The 25,942-nt window shown below is 50.9% G+C and overlaps 2 protein-coding genes across 4 annotated transcripts in view; one reads left to right on the plus strand and one right to left on the minus strand.

Annotated features, from left to right (window-relative positions):
• Positions 1 to 25,942, plus strand: part of RSPH14 (radial spoke head 14 homolog) — a 255,007-nt gene that overhangs the window by 24,882 nt on the left and 204,183 nt on the right. The gene's annotated exons all lie outside the window — the stretch shown is intronic.
• Positions 737 to 25,942, minus strand: part of GNAZ (G protein subunit alpha z) — a 185,371-nt gene continuing 160,165 nt past the window's right edge. Inside the window, exon 3 of the mRNA XM_029053853.2 lies at positions 737 to 2,887. Coding sequence (XP_028909686.1) covers positions 2,543 to 2,887 — 345 coding nt within the window. The 3' untranslated portion in view covers positions 737 to 2,542. The remainder of the gene's footprint in view (positions 2,888 to 25,942) is intronic.

Genomic DNA, 25,942 nt, shown 5'->3' on the forward strand with positions numbered 1-25,942 from the left:
GCGGGGCGGGGTTCGAACCCATGACCTCTGACTCCCAAGCCCGGGCTCTTTCCACTGAGCCGCGCTGCTTCTCTATCCACTCCAACGCTCGGTATAGCGCCTGGCATATAATCGGTGCTTAACCAATACCGTTGTTGTCATTATCATTATGTGGGACAGGGACCGTGTCCCACCTGATGACCTTGTATCTACCCCGGCTCTTAGAGCGGATGGGAAGTGCTTAACGAAAACCGGGCCGGGAAGCGTGGATCAGGAAGCCTTTGAGTTCAACCATAATAATAATAATAATAATAATAATAATGTTGGTATTTGTTAAGCGCTTACTACGTGCCATCATCCTTTTTCTGCTACGTAAAGAAAGTTAGAGACAGGGGCTTTGGAGAGGGAAATGGTATCCCAGCTCCGCCACTCGTCAGCTGTGTGACTGTGGGCAAGTCACTTCACTTCTCTGGGCCTCGGTTCCCTCATCTGGAAAATGGGGGTTAAAAGGGTGAGCCCCACGTGGGACAACCTCATTACCCCGTACCTACCCCAGCGCTTAGAACAGTGCTTGGCACATAGTTAGCGCTTAACAAATACCATCATTTTTACCGCATCCTCCCTCTGTACCCTTTACCTCTTCACCTCCGGGTGGTTAACTTAATCCAAGGCTACCTACCGCGTCACGACTTCCCGAAGTCATCGACACATCGACGCCGCTGGCCACGTAACAAAAAACACCCACGCTAAGAACCAGTTCCGTCTCATTCAGGCGATTTATTTTCTTTAAAGCGGACAACCTTTGACTCCGACGTCACCGTCACCTTATCTCCGAAAGCCCTCGGCTGAGACTTTTCACACTGATCTTGGAACGCACGGGACCGAACGAAGGGAGGAGAAGGAGATTCTTGTTTTTCCAGAGCGTCTGAATGTGCTTTACAATTCTCGAATGGATGTGTATTTACACTGCGACTTGGCGTCCAAGTCGGAGACGAGTCTTTTGTCTTTTAATGGAATGGATAAAAACGTCCAAATGCAAAATAAAGGGCTCTGAGCCAATTGAGTGTTTTTCCGGTGGAGTTCCGCCGCGCTCCTTCAGTCCTCCGTCTGCAGTCGTCGGAACAGTGACCTCATCCCGCTGGATTTCTCCGTGTGATGACATCACGGAGCTGAGGAACGCATCGTCTCCGCTCTCCTTCCCTAACTCGGCTGAACCGCAGATAAATTACTCTTTTTAAATATCAAGACATTTAGTTATTGTTCATATCGCTCCCATATTAACCCTCTTAAAATACATCACGTTTTCTTAAAGAAAAAACAAAACCTCACCAATAACGAAAGGACTCTGCAGAGGCTTATATACTACACTCTCTTAATGATCTTAGCCTGAAAAGGCTATTCGATAGTACCGCGTTTTCCAGAATTTCTGTGGAGCAATGGGGTGGAGTTGTCCATTGGCAATTTTTACACTCAGCAAGCTAGACACAAAAACAGTAGTTTAAAAAAAAATATTGTGGGGTTGGTTTTTTTTCTTTTCCCTCGGATCTGTATTTAAAAAGGAACGATCGTTTTCGAAGTTTTCTCATTTTTTTTGTTCGTGAACCACCGCGGGATTTGGCCAAAAGAAAGGTAAAAGAAGAAAGATCACGTGTCAATGTATAAAACGTCATTCCAGTAGAAGAAATAACAAGCCCCCAGGCTGGCCTAGAATTAAGTGGCTTCCTTCATTTTTTTAAATACGTTTAACTGGTCTTTTGAAGCTTTAAGCGGCTGAATGGGGATATAGGGCAATTTGTCAGTCATAAACTCGATCTGCACCGTTGGTTTCTGTACGTTATACGTCCAAGATGAATTACGTTAAAAGCAGAGTGTCTACACCCAGTGCATCCTGTGTGTCAGATGTGTGCGTAAACTGTACGATTTTATGTGTCATTACTGTCGATACGGGTCCTTCGGCGGCAAGGAATACTTGGAGTGAATCTGTTCTTTTAGTGTCTGAATTGGAAATAGCTCCTCTTCTAGAAGCAGAGTGCAAGGCGGGCCCGTTTTTTGTGTTTTTTTCCTCACGCCACCCCTGCCTCTTGGTGACAGTAAAATGGTTTCTACGACAGTCGAACGAAGGATCGTTCCACCCGCCCAAGTCGGCGGCTTTCGGGAAGCAAAATGAAATGAACGGAATGAACTCTGCCATGATCGTGAACACGTTTCATACTATTAAAAGACCTCAACTCTTTTTGGGAACTTTGCAATCTCCAAAACATGTATGTGTTTATATATGTATATGTCTATCTAGCTATATCTATATATATATATGTATATATATATATATATATCTGAATATATATATATTTTCAAAATAGTGTTATGTGGGGATAAGGAGGTTGGCGGAGTTGTACGTGTGGGGGGGGTTCTGAGAACGTACCTTAGCTTACCCCTCCCTCCCCCCCTACTTTTTCTCCTTGGGCTTTCAAGGGCCGCCCTTTTATTTTCACCACCGCAAATGGAGGTCGAGTTTCCCTCCTTCTATTTCGCCCTCAGCAAATGGACTGATCGCCCTAGATCCTTAGCAGAGGCCAATGTACTTGAGATTGTTCTGAATGATGACATCTGTCACCGCATCAAAGACGAACTGGATATTACTGGTGTCAGTGGCGCACGTGAAGTGAGAATAGATTTCCTTGGTTTCTTTGTTACGGTTCAAGTCCTCGAACTGGCGCTGGATGTAGACTGCGGCCTCCTCGTAGGTGTTCTGGCCTTTGTACTCTGGGAAGCAGACAGTGAGCGGGATGCGCCGGATTTTCTCCGCCAGCAGATCCTTCTTATTCAGGAAAAGTATGAGGGAGGTGTTGATAAACCAGTTGTTGTTGCAAATGGAGTCGAAGAGGCGCAAGCTTTCGGCCATCCGACTCTGCGGAGAGAGGGAGGGGGAAGAAAAACAGCTAGCGTCAGATCCGGAGAAGGAGAGAGGCCGCGACCGATGCTCGGAAATGTAACTGTGGCACTTGGTTTGGGGAGGGGGGAGATGATCTCTCCCTATGGGAATGGCGACGGATTTGAAAAAGTCAAATCGTTCGCATCGGAGGTTAAGCGCAGGACGTCTGAAACTACCGTTTGAATCCTATCCTCGGGGTAGACGTTGGAAGAGTACGGCTGAAATTTCCAACTAACCAGAAAATGAACCTGAGTTGTTTTTATGGCAACCTTTAGGGAAGAAAGCAAAGTGACCTTGAGTAAGTCACTTAATCGTATTTACTGAGCGCTTAATGTGTGCTGAACGTTGTACCAGGCACTTGGAACAGCACAGTATCACAATATAACAGAGTTGGTAGACGTATTCATTCAGGAGTATTTACTCAGCGCTTACTACGTGCAGAGCACTGTACTGAGCGCTTGGAACGGACAAATCGGTAACAGATAGAGACAGTCCCTGCCCTCTGACGGGCTCACGGTCTAATCGGCTTACGGTATGCCCCGCCCACAATGACAACTTTTTTGTTTTTAATGGTATTTGTTAAGTGCTATGTGCCGGGCACGGTTCTAGGCGGAGATACAAGCTCATTCATTCATTCATTCATTCATTCAATCAAATTTATTGCGCGCTTACTGTATGCAGAGTACTGAGCGCTTGGGAGAATAAAATACAACCATAAAAATCATCAGGTTGGACGCAGTCCCTGTCCCACACGCGGCTCACAGTCTTAATCTCCATTTTACAGATGAGGTAAATGAAGCACAGAGAAGTGAAGTGACTTGCCAAAAGCCACACAGCAGACAAGTGGAGGAGCTGGGATTGGAACCCAGGTCCCTCTCCGAGGCCCGCGCTTTAGCCACTAAACACTTTCTGTGCCTCAGTCTCCTCTTCTGTACAGTGGGGATTCAGAACCTGTTCTCCTGCCCCGTTCAGACCGTGAGCCCCACGCGGGACGGGGACCGTGTCCAGTCCTATTCCCAGCCCGACCCGGTGCTTGGCACAGAAGCGGGGCTGGACAAATGCCGCTATCATTACTGACAGGAATATCCTCTGAGGCTCAAGATCTATTTTAGAGCAAGGCGTATCCATCTGAACCCCAATCTGTTATACTGTACTCCCCCCAAGCGCTTGCAGTGCTCTGCGATCAGCACTAAATAAACACCACCGGTCGACAGACTGCAGTCACATTAGCCTCATCCATGCAAGTGGTGATAAAGCACCCAAAATAATAACGTTGGTATCTGTTAAGCGCTTACTATGTGCAGAGCACCGTTCTAAGCGCTGGGGGAGGTACAGGGTCATCAGGTGGTCCCACGGGGGGCTCCCAGTCTTCATCCCCATTGTACAGATGAGGTGTCTGAGGCCCAGAGAAGTGAAGCGACTCGCCCCCGGTCACACAGCTGACGAGCGGCAGAGCCGGGATTCGAACCCATGACCGCTGACTCCCCAGCCCGGCCTCTTTCCACTGAGCCACGCTGCTTCTCTAAGCAAAACATTTCTAAGGATCACTGCAACAACCCGGAACACCGTAATGCAATAAGAAAGATCAGTGCCTTGCCGACCGAGTAGAGAAAGTTATCATTTCGGCACTTGACTGTAACAATTGCCCAGATTCGGTATTTTACGGCGGGGTGGGGGGCGTCCACGCCAATACCGCGGGATCGGCAGAGTCGTTCGGTCTGGATCCGGCCCGACTGAGTTGGCCTCCACGTCCTTTCTTTCATTCATTCCTTCATTCAGCCGCATTTATCGAGCATTTACCGGGTGCAGAGCATTTTACCAAGCTCTTGGGAAAGTAAAGATACAACAGTAGACACGTTCCCTGCCCACAACGAGCTTACGGTCTCGGGGGGTGGGGGACAGACATCAATACAAATCAATAAAATTACAGATAAGTCCTCGAGACCGTAAGCTCGCTGTGGGCGGGGAATGTGCCTGTTTTATATTCATTCAGTAAGCCACGTTTATTAAGCGCTTCCTGTGCGCAAAGCATTCATTCGTTGGATCGTATTTACGGAGCGTTTACCGTGTGCAGGGCACTGTACTAAGCGCTTGGAACGTACAGTTCGGCCGCAGCTACAGACAATCCCTGCCCCCAAAGGGGCTCACAGCCTAAAAGGGGGAGGCAGACAGCGAAACGAAACAAGTAGTCCGGCATCAATACCATCAAGGTGAATAGAATCATAGATATGTACACATCATTAATAGAATAAAGTAATAAACAATATATAGAAATACGCACAAGGGCTGTGGGAAGGGGAAGGGGGGAGAGCAGAGGGAGGGAGAGGGGGGATGGGGAGGGGAGGAGGGGCAGAGGGAAAGGGAGGGCTCAGTCTGGGAAGGCCTCCTGGAGGAGGTGAGCTCTCCAAACGACGACAGACATATTCCCTGCCCTCGATGGGCTCGCGTTATTTAATAATAATAATAATGATGATGGTACTTATTAAGCGCTTACTATGTGCAGAGCACCGTTCTAAGCGCTGGGGCAGATACAGGGTCATCGGGTCGTCCCACGTGAGGCTCACGGTTAATCCCCATTTTACAGATGAGGTCACTGAGGCACTCTGAAGTGACTTGCCCACAGTCACACAGCCGACAAGTGGCAGAGCTGGGATTCGAACCCATGATCTAACAGCGTGGCTCAGTGGAAAGAGCACGGGCTTTGGAGTCAGGGCTCATGAGTTCGAATCCCAGCTCTGCCACTTGTCGGCTGTGTGACTGTGGGCGAGTCACTTAACCTCTCTGTGCCTCAGTTCCCTCATCTGTAAAATGGGGATTAAGACTGTGAGCCCCACGTGGGACGACCTGATTCCCCTATGTCTACCCCAGCGCTTAGAACGGTGCTCGGCACATAGTAAGCGCTTAACAAATACCAACATTATTATTATTATGATCTCTGGGTTCTTCTCTCCCAAGCGCTTAGTACAGTGCTCTGCACACAGCAGCCGCTCAGTAAATACGACCGACCGACCGACAGTCAACTCACTGGCTTGGTCTGGCGAGGGGAATTTAAGGAGTGGAATTATTGGACCAGTCGGGAGTTCCCTCTTGCCTCTGCCGTTAGCCCAGACCGACAACCTTCCATCGTCCAATCTGCCCAGGTCTTCTGCTCTCCGGGACTAAATGTGCTGGGGGCCGTGCGCTCGGGGCTCAGTGGAAAGAGCCCGGGCTTGGGAGTCGGAGGTCACGGGTTCGAATCCCCGCTCTGCCACTTGTCAGCTGTGGGACCGTGGCCGAGTCACTTCCCTGTGCCTCAGTGACCTCATCTGGAAAACGAAGACCGCGAGCCTCACGTGGGACGACCCGATCCCCCTGTATCTACCCCGGCGCTTAGAACGGTGCTGTGCACGTAGTAAGCGCTTAACGAATACTATTATTATTATCGCCCCAGCGCTTAGGACGGTGCTCTGCGCATAGTGAGCGCTTAACAAATACCAACAGTATTCTTATTACGTACATTCTCCTGAATAACGTCTGCTGACACCAGTAAGCATTTGCGGACCGGAGGGAAAGAGATGTAGTAGAGGAAACAATCTGGGCAGTGCTCTGAAGTATTCGGGGAAAGGAACACTGAACCGCTTACATATAAATCACTGACACCATTTATTTCCCTCCATTTACTTACATTAACACCTGTCTCCCCCCTCTAGACTGTAAGCTCACCGTGGGCAGGAGACGTCTCTCCCGACTCTACTGTATGAGAAGCGGCGTTCTGTAGTGGATAGAGTACTGGGGCCTAGGAGTCAGGAGGACCTGGGTTCTAATTCTGGCTCCGCTACATGTCTGCTGGGCGACCTTGGCCAAGTCATTTAACTTCCCCAGGCCTCAGTTACCTCCTCTGTAAAATGGGGATTAAGACTGTGAACCCCATGTGGGACAAGGCCCGCGTGCAACCTGATTAACTCGTATCTACCCCAGCGCTTAGAACAGTGCTGGGCACATAGTACGCGCTTAACAAGTACCGTCGTCATCATCGTGGGAAGCAGCGTGGCTCGGTGGAAAGAGCCCGGGCTTCGGAGTCATTGGTCATGGGTTCGACTGCCGCCTCTGCCACCTGTCGGCTGGGTGACCGTGGGCGAGTCGCTTCACTTCTCTGGGCCTCGGTGACCTCCTCTGTAAAACGGGGATTAACCGTGAGCCTCACGTGGGACGACCCGATGACCCCGTATCTCCCCCAGCGCTTAGAACGGTGCTCGGCACATAGGAGGCGCTTAACAAATACCAACGTTATTATTATCATCGGCTGTAGAATGGAGATTAAGACTTTGAGCCCCACGTGGGACAGGGGCTTTGACCAACCTGATTAACTTGTACGTGCCCCAGCGCTTAGAACAGTGCTTGGCACATAGTAAGCGCTTAGCAAGTACCATAATCATTAGGAGGAGGGGTATTATGCTCCCAAGTGCTCAGTACAGTGTTCTGCACACGGTAAGTAATAAATACCACTGATTGCTCGATTTACTGCACCTTTTTAAGGGCCTCAAGTCTTTGCAGTTGGTCAGCTTGCACACAGGTTAGGCTCTCGAGTCCCACAACCCGAGTTGGATGTGGGCCGGGAATGTATCTGTCTATCGCCGAGTCCTATTTATTGAGCGCTTCCTACGTGCGGGACACTGTGCTAACGTTGTAATAATAGTAATGTTAGTATTTGTTAAGCGCTTACTACGTGCGGAGCACTGTTCTGAGCGCCGGGGGAGATACGGGGTCATCGGGTGGTCCCACGTGAGGCCCACGGTTAATCCCCATTTTCCAGACGAGGTCGCTGAGGCCCAGAGAAGTGAAGCGACTCGCCCCCGGTCACACAGCTGACGAGCGGCAGGGCCGGGAGTCGAACTCACGACCTCTGACTCCCAAGCCCGGGCTCTTTCCACGGAGCCACGCTGCTTCCCCAGTTGTATATCAGCCAAGCACTTGGTACAGCGCGCTGCCCACAATAAGCGCTCAATAATAATAATGATGTTGGTATTCGTTAAGCGCTTACTATGTGCAGAGCACCGTTCTAAGCGCCGGGGTAGGCACAGGGGAAGCAGGTTGTCCCACGTGGGGCTCACGGTCTTCATCCCCGTTTTCCAGATGAGGTCACTGAGGCCCAGAGAAGTGCAGTGACTTGCCCACAGTCACACAGCTGACAAGCCGAGCGAATGACCGCGGAATAATACCACAGTACCTCCACGGTCCGTCCTGCATTCGTCTGATGGATAGGTCCGTGATAATAAACGTGTAATAAAAGCGCAGTAGAAAAGTCTACGGATCCACGACCGGAATGACCGCAGGTGGAGGCGGGGCCTTCTGGGAGAGACGCGTCCGTGGCGTCGCCGTGGGTCGGAGACGACTCGAACGCTTAGGACGAGACGAGGGTGCCGGATGGGACCGCCTGTGATCGATCGATCGATCCTATTTATCGTTTACGTGTGCAGAACACCGTTCTAACTGCTTGACGGAGTATGGTATAACGATACAGCAGTCACGTTCCCCGCCCCGCAGCCTATCCCGGCTCTGCCGCTCGTCAGCTGTGTGACCGCGGGCAAGTCGCTTCACCTCTCTGTGCCTCGGTGACCTCATCTGTAAAACGGGGACGGAGACCGTGAGCCTCACGTGGGCCGACCCGCCGACCCTGTATCTCCCCCGGCGCTTACAACGGTGCTCCGCCCGTGTAAGCGCTTAACAAATACCAGCGTCGTTATTCAGCGGTGGCGGAGGAGCTTCGTGTTAAATTTGGTGGGTGACACGTTTCTGCTGCCGAAGTCTTTCCACGCTTTAAGACGCTATCCTTCCAGAGTCATCCCAGCTAACGTTCCGACGTGATTCCGAAGCCGGCCGCCCGATACCGTTTTTCAAACCCAGTTGGGATCTTCTGCAGTTTTCATGTCGGGTAAATCGAAACCCTCCACTGAATGAATAGCGCGGGTAACGTGTGCTCACTTGAAGCATCTCTGGCAACACTGACTGCAGACGGCGATTGCCCTTTTTTATACTCTGATGTGGGGCGCCGGTAATTAAGCCCGCGACTTGTCATCGGCCCCGTTTCTGTCCCCGAGCCATCCCGGAGGAGACGGCAAGGAGCAAGATAATGGGCTTAAGAGACAGAGCAGGAAATCTGTTCCCGAGCCAGCCACGGGTTAGCGGCTTATTGGTTCATTCCAGACTTGAGCTAAAGCTGAGCTCTCTAGTCAGTCAACGAGTCCCTCGACTCAAAAGCCCCAGACTGCATTTCGCAGGCCTCGGTTTGTCGTCCATCTTCGGGCTGAAATTCGAGGGATTATCTGTGAGATACTAAGCGCCACCGGACTCTGAGAATCCCCTTTCCATGTACTCCAACTCGACAGTCTTTTTCATCTCTTTTCTTGCGGCTGGACAAAAGTGAGAAGTCGTGCTCGAAGGGAGGTCCTCAAACTCTGTAATGCGTTTTTTTTTTTTTTTTTTTTTTTTAACAGATGAGCACCCGGTAAACCAGCTCTTCTCTTCCATTTTTTTTTTTTTCCCATTTTATGCAGCAGAGTACAGGTAATGAATGCTCTTTAAACTAGAGTGAGATTCATTTTTGGAAGGTGGGAGGTAGATATTCAACATCCATATTGCCCCAATTAGTTGGAGATCGATTTCAGTGCTTTATGATCTTTCACCAGACTGACAACCTACCATTCTCTCAGTCAGCTCGCTCATTGTTCTTTTTGAAGATAATGAGTATGGGGGCATCTCTGAAGTTTTATTTAGTTCCCTATGTGAGGAAAAGCCCATGCTGACATTTAGGAATATTAAAGTCTGTGGGTACTGCCTCCCCGCCCCACCGCAGGACACCCCAAGAGAGGAGTCTGCGGAGGAAAGGTCCGTGACACTGGCAGCCGCAGACACCGCGACGGGAGCGGCGGCTCCCTTTCTCCACTCTCGACCTGCTCCTGGCTGCCCCGGGCCCTCCGACAGCAATCCGTCACTCCATCGTATTTACCGAGGACTCTTTTCTGATATTTGTTAATGAGGATGCTAGTCACAACTCTTCTAACTGTGGTACTTCCGAAGCAGGCCATGGGTTCGAATCCCGGCCCCGCCACTTATCAGCTGTGTGACTGCGGGCGAGTCACTTCACTTCTCTGGGCCTCAGTTCCCTCGTCTGGAAAATGGGGATTAACTGTGAGCCTCACGTGGGACGGCCCGATGGCCCTGTATCTGCCCCAGCGCTTAGAACGGGGCTCGGCACATCGTAAGCGCTTAACAGATACCACCATTATTATTAGTATGTGCCAGGCACGGTACTGAGCGCCGGGGTTGCTGTTGCCTGACGCTGTCGAGTCGTGTCCCCGCCCGCAGCGACGCCGTGGATATATAATACTAATAATTTTGGTATCTGTTAAGTGCTTTCTAGGTGCCAAGCGTGGTTCGAAGCGCCGGGGTCGATATAAGGTAATCAGGTTGTCCCACGTGGGGCTCACACTTTTAATCCCCATTTTGTAGATGAGGTGACCGAGGCACAGAGAAGTGAAGCGACTCGCCCGAGGTCACGGAGCAGACAAGCGGCGGAGCCGGGATTAGAACCCACGTCCTCCGCCTCCCGAGCCCGGGTCTTTTCCACTAAGCCGTGCCGCTCCCAGAACGCCCCACCGCCACCTGCAGTCGTTCTGGAAGTGGCTCCGTAGAGTCTTCTTGGTAAAAAAAAAGAAGGAAGCGGTTTACCGTCGCCTTCTTCCGCGCGGTCAACCTGAGTCTCCGTCCTCGACTCTCTCCCGCGCCGCTGCCGCCCGGCACGGGTGGGTTTTGACCCGTAGCAGATTGTCTTCCACCCGCTAGCCACCGACCGAGCTGGGAATGGAACGGACAGGCCTCCGCTTGACCCTCCCTCCCGTAGTCAAGACTGGTAGAGGACTGGAAACTCTCCGGGGGTGACCCTGAGAGGGGGAAGCGCTGGGATGATGACGATAATGTATTTGTTAAGCGCTTCCTGTGTGCAGAGCACCGTTCTGAGCGCTGGGGGAGATCCAGGCTCATCAGGTGGTCCCACGGCAGGCTCACGGTCTTCATCCCCATTTTACAGATGAGGGAACTGAGGCCCAGTTCCCCCATCTGTAAAATGGGGATGAAGACCGTGAGCCCCACGTGGGACAACCTGATCACCTTGTATCCTCCCCAGCGCTTAGAACGGTGCTTTGCACATAGTGAGCGCTTAACAAATACCAAAATTATTATTATACTGGACCTCCCCAACCGCTTATACCACTGATTGATTGCTTAATGAGTGCAGAGCACTGTGCTAAGTGCTTGAATAATTTGCACCTCCCCTTTTCCTTGAATGTTATACCACTCGTGACATTCAGTTCATTGCCACTAAGAAGCCCACTTTCCCCCGGATAATCCGATAGAACACCTTGATCTATTTTTGCCAATGAATTTCCTCTCCCCATTTCCCCCAGCTTGTCAGTAATTGGTATTTACTGAGCGCTTACTGTGTGCGGAACACTATTCTACATGCTTGGGAGAGTACAACAGAGGTGGTGGATTCAATAGGTTGAAGACAGTGCTGAAAATACAGTGCTTATTAGACCGTAAGCCCGTCGAAGGGCAGGGACCGTCTCTATCTGTTGCCCATTTGTCCATTCCAAGCGCTTAGTCCAGTGCTCTGCACCTAGTAAGCGCTCAATAAATACTATTGAATGAAACGTAGAAAAGGAAATTAAATAGCCATGGAAAATGCTCGGTTCGACTTCTGCCAGGAACCGATTCTCTGGTTCCTAAGCGGCCAGTGTTCTTCGTAGGCGCCTGAGGTGGTTTGAATCATAATGTTAGTATTTGGTAAGCGCTTACTAGGAGCAGAGCACTGTTCTAAGCGCTGGGGGGATACGAGGTGATCAGGTTGTCCCGTGGCTCAGTGGAAAGAGCCCGGGCTTCGGAGTCAGAGGTCGTGGGTTCGACTCCCGGCTCTGCCGCTCGTCAGCTGGGTGGACGTGGGCGAGTCACTTCACTTCTCTGTGCCTCAGTTACCTCATCTGGAAAACGGGGATGAAGACTGGGAGCCTCACGTGGGACGACCCGATGACCCCGTATCTCCCCCAGCGCTTAGAACAGTGCTCGGCACATAGTAAGCGCTTAACAAATACCAACATTATTACGTTTGAATGTCGGCCGCAGTTAGGCCTAGGGGCGGGAAAGGGCAGTGAGCGCATAGTAATCATTTCAAGTTTCTCTAGAGACCCACTAGCTAAGAACCGATGGTTATTTAACTGAAACTAATAATGTTGGTATTTGTTAAGCACTTACTATGTGCAGAGCACTGTTCTAAGCGCTGGGGGGATACAGGGTCATCGGGTTGTCCCTCGTGAGGCTCACAGTCGTAATCCCCATTTTCCAGATGAGGGAACTGAGGCCCAGAGAAGTGAAGTGACTCGCCCACAGTCACACAGCTGACGAGTGGCAGAGCCGGGAGTCGAACCCACGACCTCTGACTCCGAAGCCCGGGCTCTTTTCACTGAGCCACGCTGTACGGGATGTTGCCTCAATCGCTAAAGGCACAAACGGAGAGAGATAATCGGGTGTTCAGAGCTACCCTGAGCTCTCTTAGTTAGGCTGTCCTTGGATCCGCAACCCCACTCTTCCTCATCTTCCGCTCCCCTCTGTGTCGCCCTGACTTGCTCCCTTTGCTCTTCCCCCCTCCCAGCCCCAAAGCACCTATATCCCGGCTTTGCCACTTGTCGGCTGGGTGACTGTGGGCAAGTCACTTCACTTCTCTGGGCCTCAGTTGCCTCATCTGGAAAATGGGGATTAAGACGGTGAGCTTCACGACGGACAACCTGATTACCCTGCATCTCCCCGGCGCTTAGAACAGTGCTCTGCACGTAGTAAGCGCTCAATAAATACTATTGAATATATCTATCGGTCATTTCATTTATTTCTTTTTATACGAGAATCAGCAAACCGCAGCACAAAGCCGGTGCCATTTCCTGCAAAATCATTTGGAGATATTTACCAGTCAGTATAGTTTTTTCTACCTCGGGGCCAAGGAAAACCAACATCAAGCTGACCATATCCAGGCTGATGCTCCGGTCGACACTGATTATTGTCCTCTTCTCGCTCCTTCACCTCACTCCACTACTGCGTTCTCCCAATCTTCCCCAGGACCCGTACCTTTCTAGTTGAGCAGGGTTTAGTCCAGATCACGTAGGCCCAGGAATTCTATTGCAGTTTGCTCCAGCTCTGGGAGGTCTAGACTGATGTAATAATAATACTGTTGGTATTTGTTAAGCGCTTACTATGTGCCCAGCACTGTTCTAAGCGCTGGGGTAGATACAGGGTAATCAGACTGCCCCTCGTGAGGCTCACAGTCTTCATCCCCATTTTACAGAGGAGGTCACTGAGGCACAGAGAAGTGAAGTGACTCGCCCACAGTGACACAGCTGACAAGTGGCAGAGCCGGGAGTCGAAGCCACGACCTCTGACTCCTAAGCCCGGGCTCCTTCCACTATGCCACGCTGCTTCTCTAATAATAATAATAATTATAATAATGGCATCTGTTAAGCACTTACTGTGCATCAAGCACTGTCCTAAGCTCTGAGGCAGATACAAACTAAACAAGTTGGACGCAGTCCCTATCCCACCTGGGGCTCACAGTCTTAATCCCCATTTTACAGTAACTGAGGCCCTGAGAAGTTAAGTGGCTTGCCCGAGGTCACACAGCGGGCAAGGGGCGGAGCCTGGATCAGAACTCACGTCCCCTGAGTCCCAAGCCCAGGCTCTCGCCACTAAGCCGTGTTGCTTCTCATTGTGGAGCAGCTCTGGGGGCTCGGGCATATCAAGTTTTATGTGACTGTATTGGACCTAAAAGAGAGAACCAGATGGCAGCGAGGTCACGCAACATGTAACGGAACCGCAGTTAGAACTCAGGTCCTCTGACTCTCAGGCTCGTCTTCTTTTCACTAGGACGCCGTGCTTCCTACTGGACAGCGTGGAACAGGTGGGTATCTCCTTATTTTTCAGATTGTTCTGCCACGTGCAAATAGCCAGAATTTAAGCAGGCTCCCTGGAGTTTTCTCGTCTTCCGTCGAGTCGTTTCCGACCCATGGCCACCCCACGGTCGCATCTCTCCCAGGACGTCCCGCTCTCCACCTGCAATCGTCCCGGTAACGGATCCTTACAGTTTTCTCGGTCAAAATCCGGAAGCGGTTTTCCATCGCGCGGTAAATAACTCTCCGCCCTCGACTCTCTCCGCCCAGCACGGGTGAGTTTTGACCTGTAGCAGACGGCCTTGCGCTCGCTAGCCACCTCCCTAGCTAGGAATGGAACGGTTAGGCTTCGGCTCGACCCTCCCTCCCGTAGCCGAGACCGGTAGAGGACCGGAAGCTCCCCACGTGCGGCCCCGAGACGGGGACGATGTAATACGTGTCGCCAAATCTTGTCGGTTTTATCTTCACGACGTTGCTGAGATCCGCCCTTTCCCCTCCATCCGAATCGCTCCCACGCTGATCCGAACATTTATCCTCTCCTGCCTTGACTACTTCATCCGCCTCCTCGCCGACCTCTCTGCTTCCTGTCTCTCCCTACTCGAGTCCATACTCGGCTCTGCTGCCCGGATCACTTTTCTACAGATAATTCAGTCCGTGTCTCCCCAGGGGAAGCGTGCGGGATGGGCTGTAGTAGGAGGTCGGCGAGGTGAGACGCAGACCCGGGGCAGGCTGACCGAGTGCTTTAAAGCCGACGATAAGGCTTTAAACGGATGGATAGGGCAGAAAAGGTTCTGAGATACGAAGCAGCGTGGCTCAGTGGAAAGAGCCTGGGCTTCGGAGTCACAGGTCATGGGTTCGACTCCCGGATCTGCCACTTGTCAGCTGTGTGACTGTGGGCGGGTCACTTCACTTCTCTGGGCCTCAGTACCTCATCCGTAAAATGGGGATTGACCGCGAGCCTCACATGGGACGACCTGATGACCCTGTATCTCCCCCAGCGCTTAGACCAGTGCTCTGCACATAGTAAGCGCTTAACAACTCCCAACATTATTACTGTTAAAATGGGGATTGACCGTGAGCCTCACATGGGATGACCTGATTCCCCTGTATCTCCCCCAGCGCTTAGACCAGTGCTCTGCACATAGTAAGCGCTTAACAAATACCAACATTATTATTATTATTAGATATGTTTCATTCATTATTGAGCACTTACTGTGCGCAAAGCACTATACTAAGCGCTTGGGAGATTACAGCATAACAATAAACATACATTTCCTGCCCACAACGAGCTCACAGTCTAGAGAGGGAGACAGACATTGATATATACAAATAAATTACAGATATATCTCGTGGCTTAGTGGAAAGAGCCCCGGCTTGGGAGTCAGAGGACGTGGGTTCTAATCTCGGCTCCGCCACCTGCCTGCTGTGTGATCTCGGGCAAGTCACTTAACTTCTCTGGGCCTCAGTTAGCTCACCTGGAAAAAGGGGATTGAAAGTGTGAGCCCCGCGTGGGACAACCCGATTGCGCTGTATCCACCCCAGTGCTTAGAACAGTGCTTGGCACATAGTAAGCGCTTAACAAATACCACAATTATTATTAATATGATTATTATGTGATGTGGGGATGGGAGGAAGAATGAATGAAGGGAGGAGCACGGCTTTCCATAGGTTTTATGCTACTACAACCCATCCCACACACTTTGCTCCTCCAGAGCCAGCTCGCTCACTGTGCCCCGCACTCGACTATCTCGCTGCCGACCCCTTTCCCACATCCTCCCCTCTATTTGGAATTCCCTCCCTCTCCATATTCACCAGACCACCACTCTTCCCACCTTTACAGAAGCAGCGTGGCTCAGTGGAAAGAGGCCGGGCTTGGGAGTCAGAGGTCGTGGGTTCCAATCCCGGCTCCGCCACTCGTCAGCTGGGTGACTGTGGGCGAGTCACTTCACTTCTCTGTGCCTCAGTTACCTCATCTGGAAAATGGGGACTAAGACTGAACCCCACTGGGACAACCTGATCACCTTGTATCCCCCCCCCCCAGCGCTCAGAACAGTGTTCTGTTCTTTGTTCGTTATTATTTACCGCATTATTAAGGTCACATCTTCAAGAGGCCTTCCCCAGTTAAGCCCTCTTCACCCCGGCTCCCACTCCCTTCTGCCTCTCTTATGCACTTGGATCCGTGACCTTTTGGCATTTGCTACCCACCCCACCCCAATCCCGCAGCACTTACTTACATATCTGTAAGTCTGCTGTGTGGCCTTGGCTAAGTCACCTAACTCCTCTGTGCCTCAGTTATCTCATCTGTAAAATGGGGATTGAGATGGTGAACCCCAAATGGGACAAAGGGCTGTCTCCAACCCGCTTTGCTTGTGTCCTTCCCAGCCCTTAGTTCAGTGCCTGGCATATAGCGCTTAACAAATACCATCATCATTGTTATTATTTTATTAATTACTTATTTATAAGGATGTCTGTCTCCCCCTCTAGACTGTAAGCTCAATATGGGCCGGAAAAGTGCCTGCTGACTCTTGTACTGTCCCAAGCGCTTAGTACAGTGCTTTTCACACAGTAAGCACTCAATACCATTGATTGGCTGATGCATTAATGTTAATTTGGCTAATTTGGTCCTAGGCGATAAAAGCCCTTTTTTGTCCTCGATCAGTAGGAATATCTCATTAGCCATAAAATTATTTTCAGATCTATCAAATGATCAATCTGGTATTTATTGAGTGCTTATTAATAATGTGGTATTCTGTTAAGCGCTTACTATGTGCAGAGCACTGTTCTAAGCGCTGGGGTAGATACAGGGTCATCAGGTTGTCCCACAGGAGGGTCACAGTCTTCATCCCATTTTCCAGGTAAGGGAAGTGAGGCCCAGAGAAGTGAAGTGACTTGCCCACAGTCACACAGCTGACCAGTGGAAGGGCCGGGATTCGAATCCATGACCTCTGACTCCCAAGCCGGGGCTCTTTCCGCTGCACACTTACTGTGTGTGGAGCGCTGTACTGTGCTGAGTGCTTGGGAGAGTACAAGAAGCAGCGTGGCTCAGTGGAAAGAGCATGGGCTTTGGAGTCAGAGGTCATGGGTTCGAATCCCAGCTCGGCCACTTGTCAGCTGTGTGACTTTGGGCAAGTCACTTCACTTCTCGGTGCCTCGGTTACCTCGTCTGTAAAATGGGGATGAAGACTGTGAGCCCCACGTGGGACAACCCGATCCCCCGTGTCTACCCCAGCGCTTAGAACAGTGCTCGGCACATAGTAAGCGCTTAACGGATACCGACATTATTATAAGAGAGTCGGGAGATTCAAGGCAACCCAAATGAGCAGTCAACCCTCCGGTATTCAGGGTGGATTTATCGATTTCCCCCTTCCTGACTGCATCGCTTTTGACCATTTCCTTGGTGGTTAGCATCTCCACCAGGGGTGGGAACGGGGAAATGGACGTGGAGATAAAATACCAGTTACGGTAGTCCCTTCCTGGCATCGATTTTTGCGCTTTCTCCATCTCTCGCGTCACTACGCACTGACCGGTTTGGCCTATGTGGAGAACCACAGAGTTCCTCCCGTTTGCGATACTTCTCCCGAACGACAAACTGCGGCGTCTTCTACTGGGCTGTGCTGTTTTTGAAATGATTCACGCCGGGGAAGAGTTCCACATTTACCAGCGGGCCCCGCTTGATCGGTAGCATAAAAGGAAACGTGAATATACGATGTCGATTTTGCATACTCTTCGGAAAACAAAGCCGGCAGAATTTTCACAGAGGCGTCGCCTCGTCCACCTCTCGGGGTCGCTCCCGGAGAGCTTCCGCTACGCTACCGGTCCCGGCTACGGGAGGGAGAGTCGAGCGGAGGCCTGTCCGTCCCGTTCCCGGCTTGGCCAGTGGCTAGCGGGTGGAAGGCCACCTGCGACAAGTCAAAAGTCACCCGTGCTCGGCAGCAGCGGCGCGGGAGAGAGTCGCGGACGGAGACTCGGGTCTCCTGCGCGGAAGGAGGCGACGGTAAACCGCTTCCGGATTTTTCCCAAGCAAACTCTATTGGATCCGCTACCAGAACGACCGCGTTCTGGGAGAGATGTGTCCGTGACGTCGCTGTGGGTCGGACATGACTCGACCTCGTAAGCGCGGCCTCATCATTGCCTCGATATTGTAATTGAGAATCAGCGAAGAAGGAAATGTGCTCTTTGGGACAGTGACTGTGGACCGGTTTTGATTATGCGGCGCAGGTGCCAGTTTTAGGGACAGGCAAAGTAGGTAATTGGCCGGGGCTACTGAATTTATGCTGACGCTCACTCGAAGTTACTTTTAGGGCTGGGCTACAAAAGGGACCACTAAATTGGGGAGGGGGGGAGGAGCACAGGAAGTGGAGTGGAATTTCCACTACAATAATTCCATTCTTTAAACAGCCCCCTCCTCCGATCAAACGATCAATAAATGGTATTTGCGTCTTTTATACTGTACTCTCCCAAGTGCTTTAGTACAGTGTTCTGCACAAAGTAGATGCTCAGTAAATGTGCATCGCCTCGATTCTATTTATTGCTATCGTTCTTGTCTGTCCGTCTCCCCCGATTAGACCGTAAGCCCGTCAGAGGGCAGGGACCGTCTCGATCTGTTAATTTGTACATTCCACGCGCTTAGTGCAGTGCTCTGCACATAGTAAGCGCTCAATAAATACGGTTGAATGAATGAATCGATATGACTGAGCGCTTACTGCGCACGGCGCGCTGTACTGTTCGTTCAATCGTATTTACTGAGCGCTTACTGTGCGCAGAGCACTGTTCTAAGCGCTTGGAAAGTACAATTCCGCAACAAATAGAGACAATCCCCACCCGTCGACGGGCTTGGGAGACTACAACAGAATTAGCGGTCATGTTTCCCGACAATAACAAGCATACAGTCTACAGGGAAGATTCATGTAGTGCCCCAGCACTTAGTTCATTACCGATCACCAAAAGACAACCGGGTTGAACGCAATCCCTGTCGTACATAAGGTTCACAGTCTTAATCCCCATTTTACAGAGGGGGTAACTGAGGCACAGAGAAGTTAATGACTTGCCAAAGGTCACACGGCAGACAAGTGGCAGAGCCGGGATTCGAAACTAGGTCCTGTGACTCCCAAGCCCATGGTCTTTCCACTAGGCCATGCTGCTTCTTTGAGGAAGACGATGCTTCTCAGACTCTTTACTAGGTGCCGAACAACGTACAACTGACTTAAGCGCTCTGGGGCTCAGTTTCCTCATCTGTAAAATGGTGAGAAGCTCCCTGCTCTCCTTCTTCCTAGACTGTGGTCCCTGTGAGGGACACCGATCGGATGGTTCTGGTATTCACCCAACACTCACCATGCTCACCGTCTCGTCTTACGCCGCCGTTTCCGACCCGTGGCGAGTCCATGGACACATCTCTCCCAGAACGCCCCGCCTCCGTCTGCCATCGTTCCGGTAGTGTATCCCTAGACTTTTCTAGTAAGGACTTGACAGATATCCTTATCGTATCCCGTTTTGCCAGTATTAAAACCGCCGATTCTGGGGCAAGTATTTATTCCCTAACTAGGCTCCGTGCAAGAGAGCGGTTGGGCCTACAGAGCGGCTCTCGGATTCATCGTTTATCAAGAAAAGTTCCCATTTTGGCCATTCTGGCATCCCTTTATAGCTGTACCGGGACTCGACCTTCAGAGCCCCCTTAAAATCACATCTCCTCCAGGAGGCCTTCCCCAATTAAGCCGCCTTTTGCCCAACTCCCTCTCCCTTCTGCAACGTCTATGCACGTGACCCGTGAGATGACCCTCGATTTCAAGGACGGCCCGAGGAAACCGGCTCCTGCCCTGCTGTTCTGCACCGTATCTTGAAAACGTTTGTTCCAGCCCAGGGTTGGGGTGGGATTTGCGTTCCAAGCGCTTAGTCCAGTGCTCTGCACATAGTAAGCGCTCAATAAATACTATCGAATATGAGACATTTGGATATCTTACCGTTTGTCAGGGTGTCCCGTCAGTTCTACTAATCCAGAGGGAAAGGGGGTCAAACCTAATCAGATCGCCAGGCCTGACCGACCTGGGCACGGCTTTACCCCCGTGTGAACTTGGACAAGTCACTCCACTTCCCTGTGCCTCAGTTACCTCATCTGTAAAATGGGGACTACGGCCGGGAGCCCCGTGTGTCACCCCCGATTGTCCTGTATCTACCCCCGGCACTTACTACAGTCCCCGGCTCCTAGTAAGCGCTTAACAGACAAAATCATTATCCAAATCTCGGTATTGCCCTCTGTGCTTCTCTTGTATCTGCCGTGCTGCTGCTGACTGTGCTGCCCTCACTGAAAGGCAGCGTGGCTCAGTGGAAAGAGCCCCGGCCTGGGAGTCAGAGGGCATGGGTTCGAATCCCGGCTCTGCCACCTGTCGGCTGGGTGACCGTGGGCAAGTCACTTCACTTCTCTGGGCCCCAGTTGCCTCATTTGGAAAATGGGGATGAAGACTGTGAGCCTCACGTGGGACAACCTGATGACCCTGGATCTCCCCCAGCGCTTGGCACGGTGCTCTGCACATAGTGAGCGCTTAACAAATACCAACGTTATTAAGTGAAAGCCCCTGTCAGGTAGTGTATGGTTAATTCAGTCCGTTAGTAGCATATCCAGAAGTTATTCTAGCAGTCAACATTGGCTAACTACCCTGGCGGTTTCCACGATAAGCTTTGGTGCCTTCCCCGATTCTATTTATTTGCTATTATTTTAATGAGACGTTCATCCCCTCGACTCTATTTATCGCCATCGTTCTCGTCCGTCCGTCTCCCCCGATTAGACCGTGAGCCCGTCGGAGGGCGGGGACCGTCTCTGTTACCGGCCTGTCCATTCCAAGCGCTTAGTCCAGTGCTCTGCACATAGTAAGCGCTCAATAAATACTACTGAATGTTGAAGGTGGTGATTCTATTGCAACTCAGATGGCCCCTGTCGTTTCTCCGTTCTAAATGTTGAGGAAATCAGGATTTCCCAATCTACCTTTCACTTTCTTAACCCTCGCCCAGCTAGACCTGTCTGAAGAGAAAAAAGGGGAATCCTTGTGGGCTAGGCAACTGACGTGATCGCGTGATATTACTGATGATAATTACGGTATTTGGTAAGTGCTTCTTAGGTGCCAAGCACTGTACTAAGCTTTGAGGTAGAAACGAGGTAATCAGGGGCTCCCAGTGTAAATAAGAGGGAGAACGGACGTGGCGGACGGGGGAACCGAGGCACGAAGAAGTGAAGTGACTTGCCCAGGGTCACCCAGCGGGCAGGTGGTGGAGCCAGAATCAGAACCTCGATCTTCTGACTCCCAGGCCCGTGCTCTTTCCACTAGACCACACTGCTTCTCTATTCTCAGGGAAACGATAAGGTTTAAGGTCTTGCTTAAAGGGTAACTGAAATCGCCTCTTTTCAGGTTTTAGAAGTGACCGCGGAACGAAAGCAGTTGTGAGAAAAGCATTTTTTGTGTGGAATTTGGAGGCAGGTTTCCAATAACGGCCTTTCCTGATTTTCCCAGGAGTTGTTTTTGAAAATCAGATTTTCTCCACTGGTGACTGATGATTTTCATTCACCTGGAGAGGACTTTTTAACGGCAGCGGAAGGGACGCTTATTTAGCCTGTGCTCCTTTTTCTGCATCAGATATCCCTTATTAATAATAATAATTACGGTATTGGTTAAGCGCTTACTACGTGCCAAGCACTGTTCTAAGCGATAAGGGTTTGCTTTAACAGAAACAATAAAGCTAATTCATTGTTCATTTATTTCCTATCAGGGAAAATTTTAATCATGTTCCAAAATGTAACCTAAATTCGGATTTTTAAATTTCCTGTACGCCCTGTGCCTCTGTTGCTCTCTAATGCCCCCTCTGCAGGAAGGAAAAATGACTTTGTTCATTTTTAAAAGAACAAATTTATCAAGAATATAATAATGATCGTAATAATGTTGGTATTCGTTAAACGCTTACTACGTGCAGAGCACCGTTCTAAGCGCTGGGGTAGATCCAGGGCCATCAGGTTGTCCCACCTGAGGCTGACAGTTAATCCCCATTTTCCAGGTGAGGTCACTGAGGCACAGAGAAGTGAAGTGACTTGCCCACAGTCACACAGCTAACAAGGGTTTCGAACCCATGACCTCTGACTCCCAAGCCCGGGCTCTTTCAGCCACTCAACTTCACATTCAAAATGTATACATGAACAATGAACACCTCCTAGTTTATTTGATCCTGGAAGTGATGGGTGTGATCAACTGGCAACTCACTTGAACCAATACAAAAATCCCAGTTAACAAAATGAAAATTGGATATCCCCAATAACGTTCAAGGCTCTCGAGTATGTGACCACACCTAATGCCCAGTGACGCCAGGAGGGATGGAAAACCTGGGTTTCTGAGATTTCCCCTCTAAGAACTGAACGGGCTTGGGAGTCAGACGACTTGGTTCTGATCCCAGCTCTGCCACTTGCCTGCTGTTCGACTGGGCAAGTCACTTCGCTTCTCCGTGCCTCCGTTACCTCATCTGTAAAATGGGGATTAAGCCTGTGAGCCTCCCGTGGGACAACCTGATCACCCCGTATCCCCCCCGGCGCTTAGAACAGTGCTTTGCACATAGTAAGCGCTTAACAAATACCACCGTTATTATTATCTTCATTGTACCTCAGTTCCCCCATCTGCAAAATGGAGACTCAACACCTTTCTTCCCTCCTAGACTGTGAGCCTCCTGTGGGATTTGATTATCTGATATCTACCCCGGCGCTTGGTGCAGCGCTTGACGAATAGTAAGCGCTTACAAGTACCGCAGTTACTGATCATTATCGTTAACTGGCTAGTGGTGCGAGGTAAAGGGGTAAAGGGTTGAGACCGTGAGCCTCACGTGGGGCGGGGACTGTGTCCAACCCGATTTGCTCGTATCCTCCTCGGCGCTCAGTACGGTGCCTGGCACACAGTAAGCGCGGAACCAATTCCATTATTATTATGTTGGTTGAATGAATGCTTTGATGGTGCTTCTGAAGTGCGAATTTAAACGTTCACGGTAAAAGTCCATTTTAATGATGCTTCCCAACCTTAGTAAGGAACTCCTTTATCGGCGTCTACTTGCTTTATTCGTCCTAGTCGTACAGTCTTCTAGCAACTGTGTTTTTTGGGGCTGAGCTGCTTTGGCTAGGAACTGTCCATGAGGAACTGCCTGTGAGCAGACTCCGTCACGTGCCAGCGGAGTGACCTTGGGCAAGTCACTTCCGCGGCCCAGCGCAAAGAGCCCGGGCTTTGGAGTCGGAGGTCGTGAGTTCGAATCCCTGAGTCAGCTGTGTGACTGTGGGCGAGTCACTTCACTTCTCCGTGCCTCAGATACCTCATCTGTAAAATGGGGATTAAGACTGTGAGCCTCGCGTGGGACAACCTGATTCCCCCGTGTCTACCCCAGCGCTTAGAACAGTGCGCGGCACATAGTTAGCGCTGGATAAATACCGACATTATTATTAGCCTCTCTGTGCCTCAGTTACCTCGTCGGTAAAATGAGGATTATTACGGGGAACCTCGGCGTTTAGTACAGTGCCCGGCACATAGTAAGCCCTTAGCGAGTACCGTTTAAAAAAAAAAAAAAAAAAAAAAAAGGATTAACCTTGGGCTAATACGTAGACATTCAATCTTCTCCCGGGGCATTCCTGCCAACGGGATGCTGGCGTAAGAATTTTTAGGCCTCCCTCCCCTGCCAAATCTTAATGAATAATATTAATCCGTCGGTAAAGTCAATTCCATAACCGAGATGCTGTGGAACGGAAAGCGCAGACGCAGGGGAAACCCGTGAGTCGTAACCCGTGCCATACTTCACCTTGAGAAGACAGATGGATCGCTAATCACCATCCCAGCAGACGATCTGGTCTCCCGGGTGAAACAAGATACGGCCGTTAGTTCGGTCAGAGGAGAATACCGTACGTGATGAAAGAGGAGGCATTTTGGGCAGTGGAACTAGAGGTATGAAAGTCATTGCATTCCCTCCAAAGAAGGAACTCCCGTCAGAAACACCCGATTCATTATTTATACCATCGGGTCCCGAGTTCTGTTAAGCCCCCTTAATAGCGGACACCTTGCTCGTGGGCCAAATGCAAATAATCACGGTATCTGCTAAGCGCTGTCTACGTGCCAGGCACTGTACTAAGCGCTGGGGTGGACACGAGCGAATCAGGTCGGACGCAGTTCCGATCCCGACAGTCTTAACCCGGGTACCGTTGCTCGGCGCGATTGTTCCCTATCTGCGTGGGAGTCGGGCTATCCAACGCCCAATCATTTTTAAGTCGGAGTCAACCCCCCAAATTACACCTGGGAACAGGATGGTTGCCAGTGTAACCTGGAGACGGCAGCTGTGACACGCGTTCGGTGTAGCTCGCTGCTCCGGGGTTGCCAGATGGAGTTTCTTAAAAACGAACAACGCAGTCTGTCCATGTTTCTGCACACCCCAGGAACCTCCGGAGTGGCCCACCCACCTCCACGTCAAACATTCATTCAGTAGTACTTACTGAGCGCTTACTATGTGCAAGCGCTTGGAACGGACAAGTCGGCAACAGATAGAGACGGTCCCCGCCCTTCGACGGCCTTACGGAAAGGTCTTACTATGGGACTCTCCCCCGATTAGACCGTAGGCCCGTCACACGGCAGGGACCGTCTCTACCTGTTGCCCACTTGTTCATTCCAAGCGCTCAGTAGAGCGCTCTGCGCGTAGTAAGCGCTCGATAAATGCTATTGAATGAATGAATATGGGCCTTAAGGCAGTCAGCCCCTCCTCCCATCTATTTTACCTCATCGATTTCCTATTACGGCCCGGGCGGCCACGTTGATCTTCTAGCACCAGCCTGCTCACCACCAATCCCGTGCCCCTGCCCTCCCTTTGACCTGGAGTTCCCTCTCCACATTCGCCTGACCACCAGTTTCCCCCCCCCTTCAAGGCCTCATTAAGGTCACACCTCCTCCAAGAGGCCTCCCCAGTTAAGCCCTCTTTCCCCCTACTCCCTCTTCCTCTGCGTCGCCTACGCGCTCGGCTCCGTACCCTTTAAAACCTTACTGATCAGCCACCCTCAGCCCCAAAACACTTATGTACACATCCCCGATTCCTTGATATTAATGTCCGTCTTCCCCTCCAGACTGGGAGGCAGAGAACATGTCCTCGGGTCTTGTAGGGAAGCAGCGTGGCTCAGGGGGAAGAGCACGGGCTTGGGAGGCAGAGGTCGTGGGTTCGAATCCCGGCTCCGCCACTTGTCAGCGGGGTGAGTGAGGGCAAGTCACTTCACTTCTCTGGGCCTCGGTTACCTCATCTGTGAAATGGGGATTAACTGTGAGCCTCCCGGGGGACAGCCTGATGACCCTCTGTCTCCCCCAGCGCTCAGAACGGTGCTCGGCACATAGTAAGCGCTGAACGAATACCAACATTACTATTATTATTATCCCCAATTTCTTTATATTGATGTCTGTCTTCCCCTCTAAACTGGGAGGCGGAGAACATGTCCTCTGGTCTTGTAGAGAAGCAGCGTGGCTCAGGGGAAAGGGCGCGGGCTTGGGAGGCAGAGGGCATGGGTTCGAATCCTGGCTCCGCCACTTGTCAGCTGTGTGACTGTGGGCGAGTCACTTCACTTTTCTGGGCCTCCAGTTACCTCATCTGTTAAATGGGGATCAAGACTGTGATCCCCATGTGGGCCAACCTGATCATCCTTGTATCCTCCCCGGGGCTTAGAACAGTGCTCTGCACATAGTAAGCGCTTAACAAATGCCAACATTATTATTAAATGGAGGTTAAGACTGTGAGCCTTACGTGGGACAACCTGATGACCCCGTATCTACCCCAGGGCTTAGAACAGTGCCCTGCACATAGTAAGCGCTTAACAAATACCAACATTATTATTATTATTATTAAACCAGGGGTCACGAGTTCAAATCTCTCTGGGGCCTTCGCTAATTTTCCGATTAGACTGTAAGCCCATCAATGGGCAGGGATCGTCTCTATCTGCTGCTGAATCGTCTATTCCAAGCGCTTGATACAGTGCTCTGCACATAGTAAGCGCTCAAGAGATACTATTGAATGAACTCTGTTGTACTGTACT

This window comes from Ornithorhynchus anatinus, chromosome 2 (genome assembly GCF_004115215.2).
Source record: "Ornithorhynchus anatinus isolate Pmale09 chromosome 2, mOrnAna1.pri.v4, whole genome shotgun sequence".
In the NCBI taxonomy this organism is placed as follows: Eukaryota; Metazoa; Chordata; class Mammalia; order Monotremata; family Ornithorhynchidae; genus Ornithorhynchus; species Ornithorhynchus anatinus.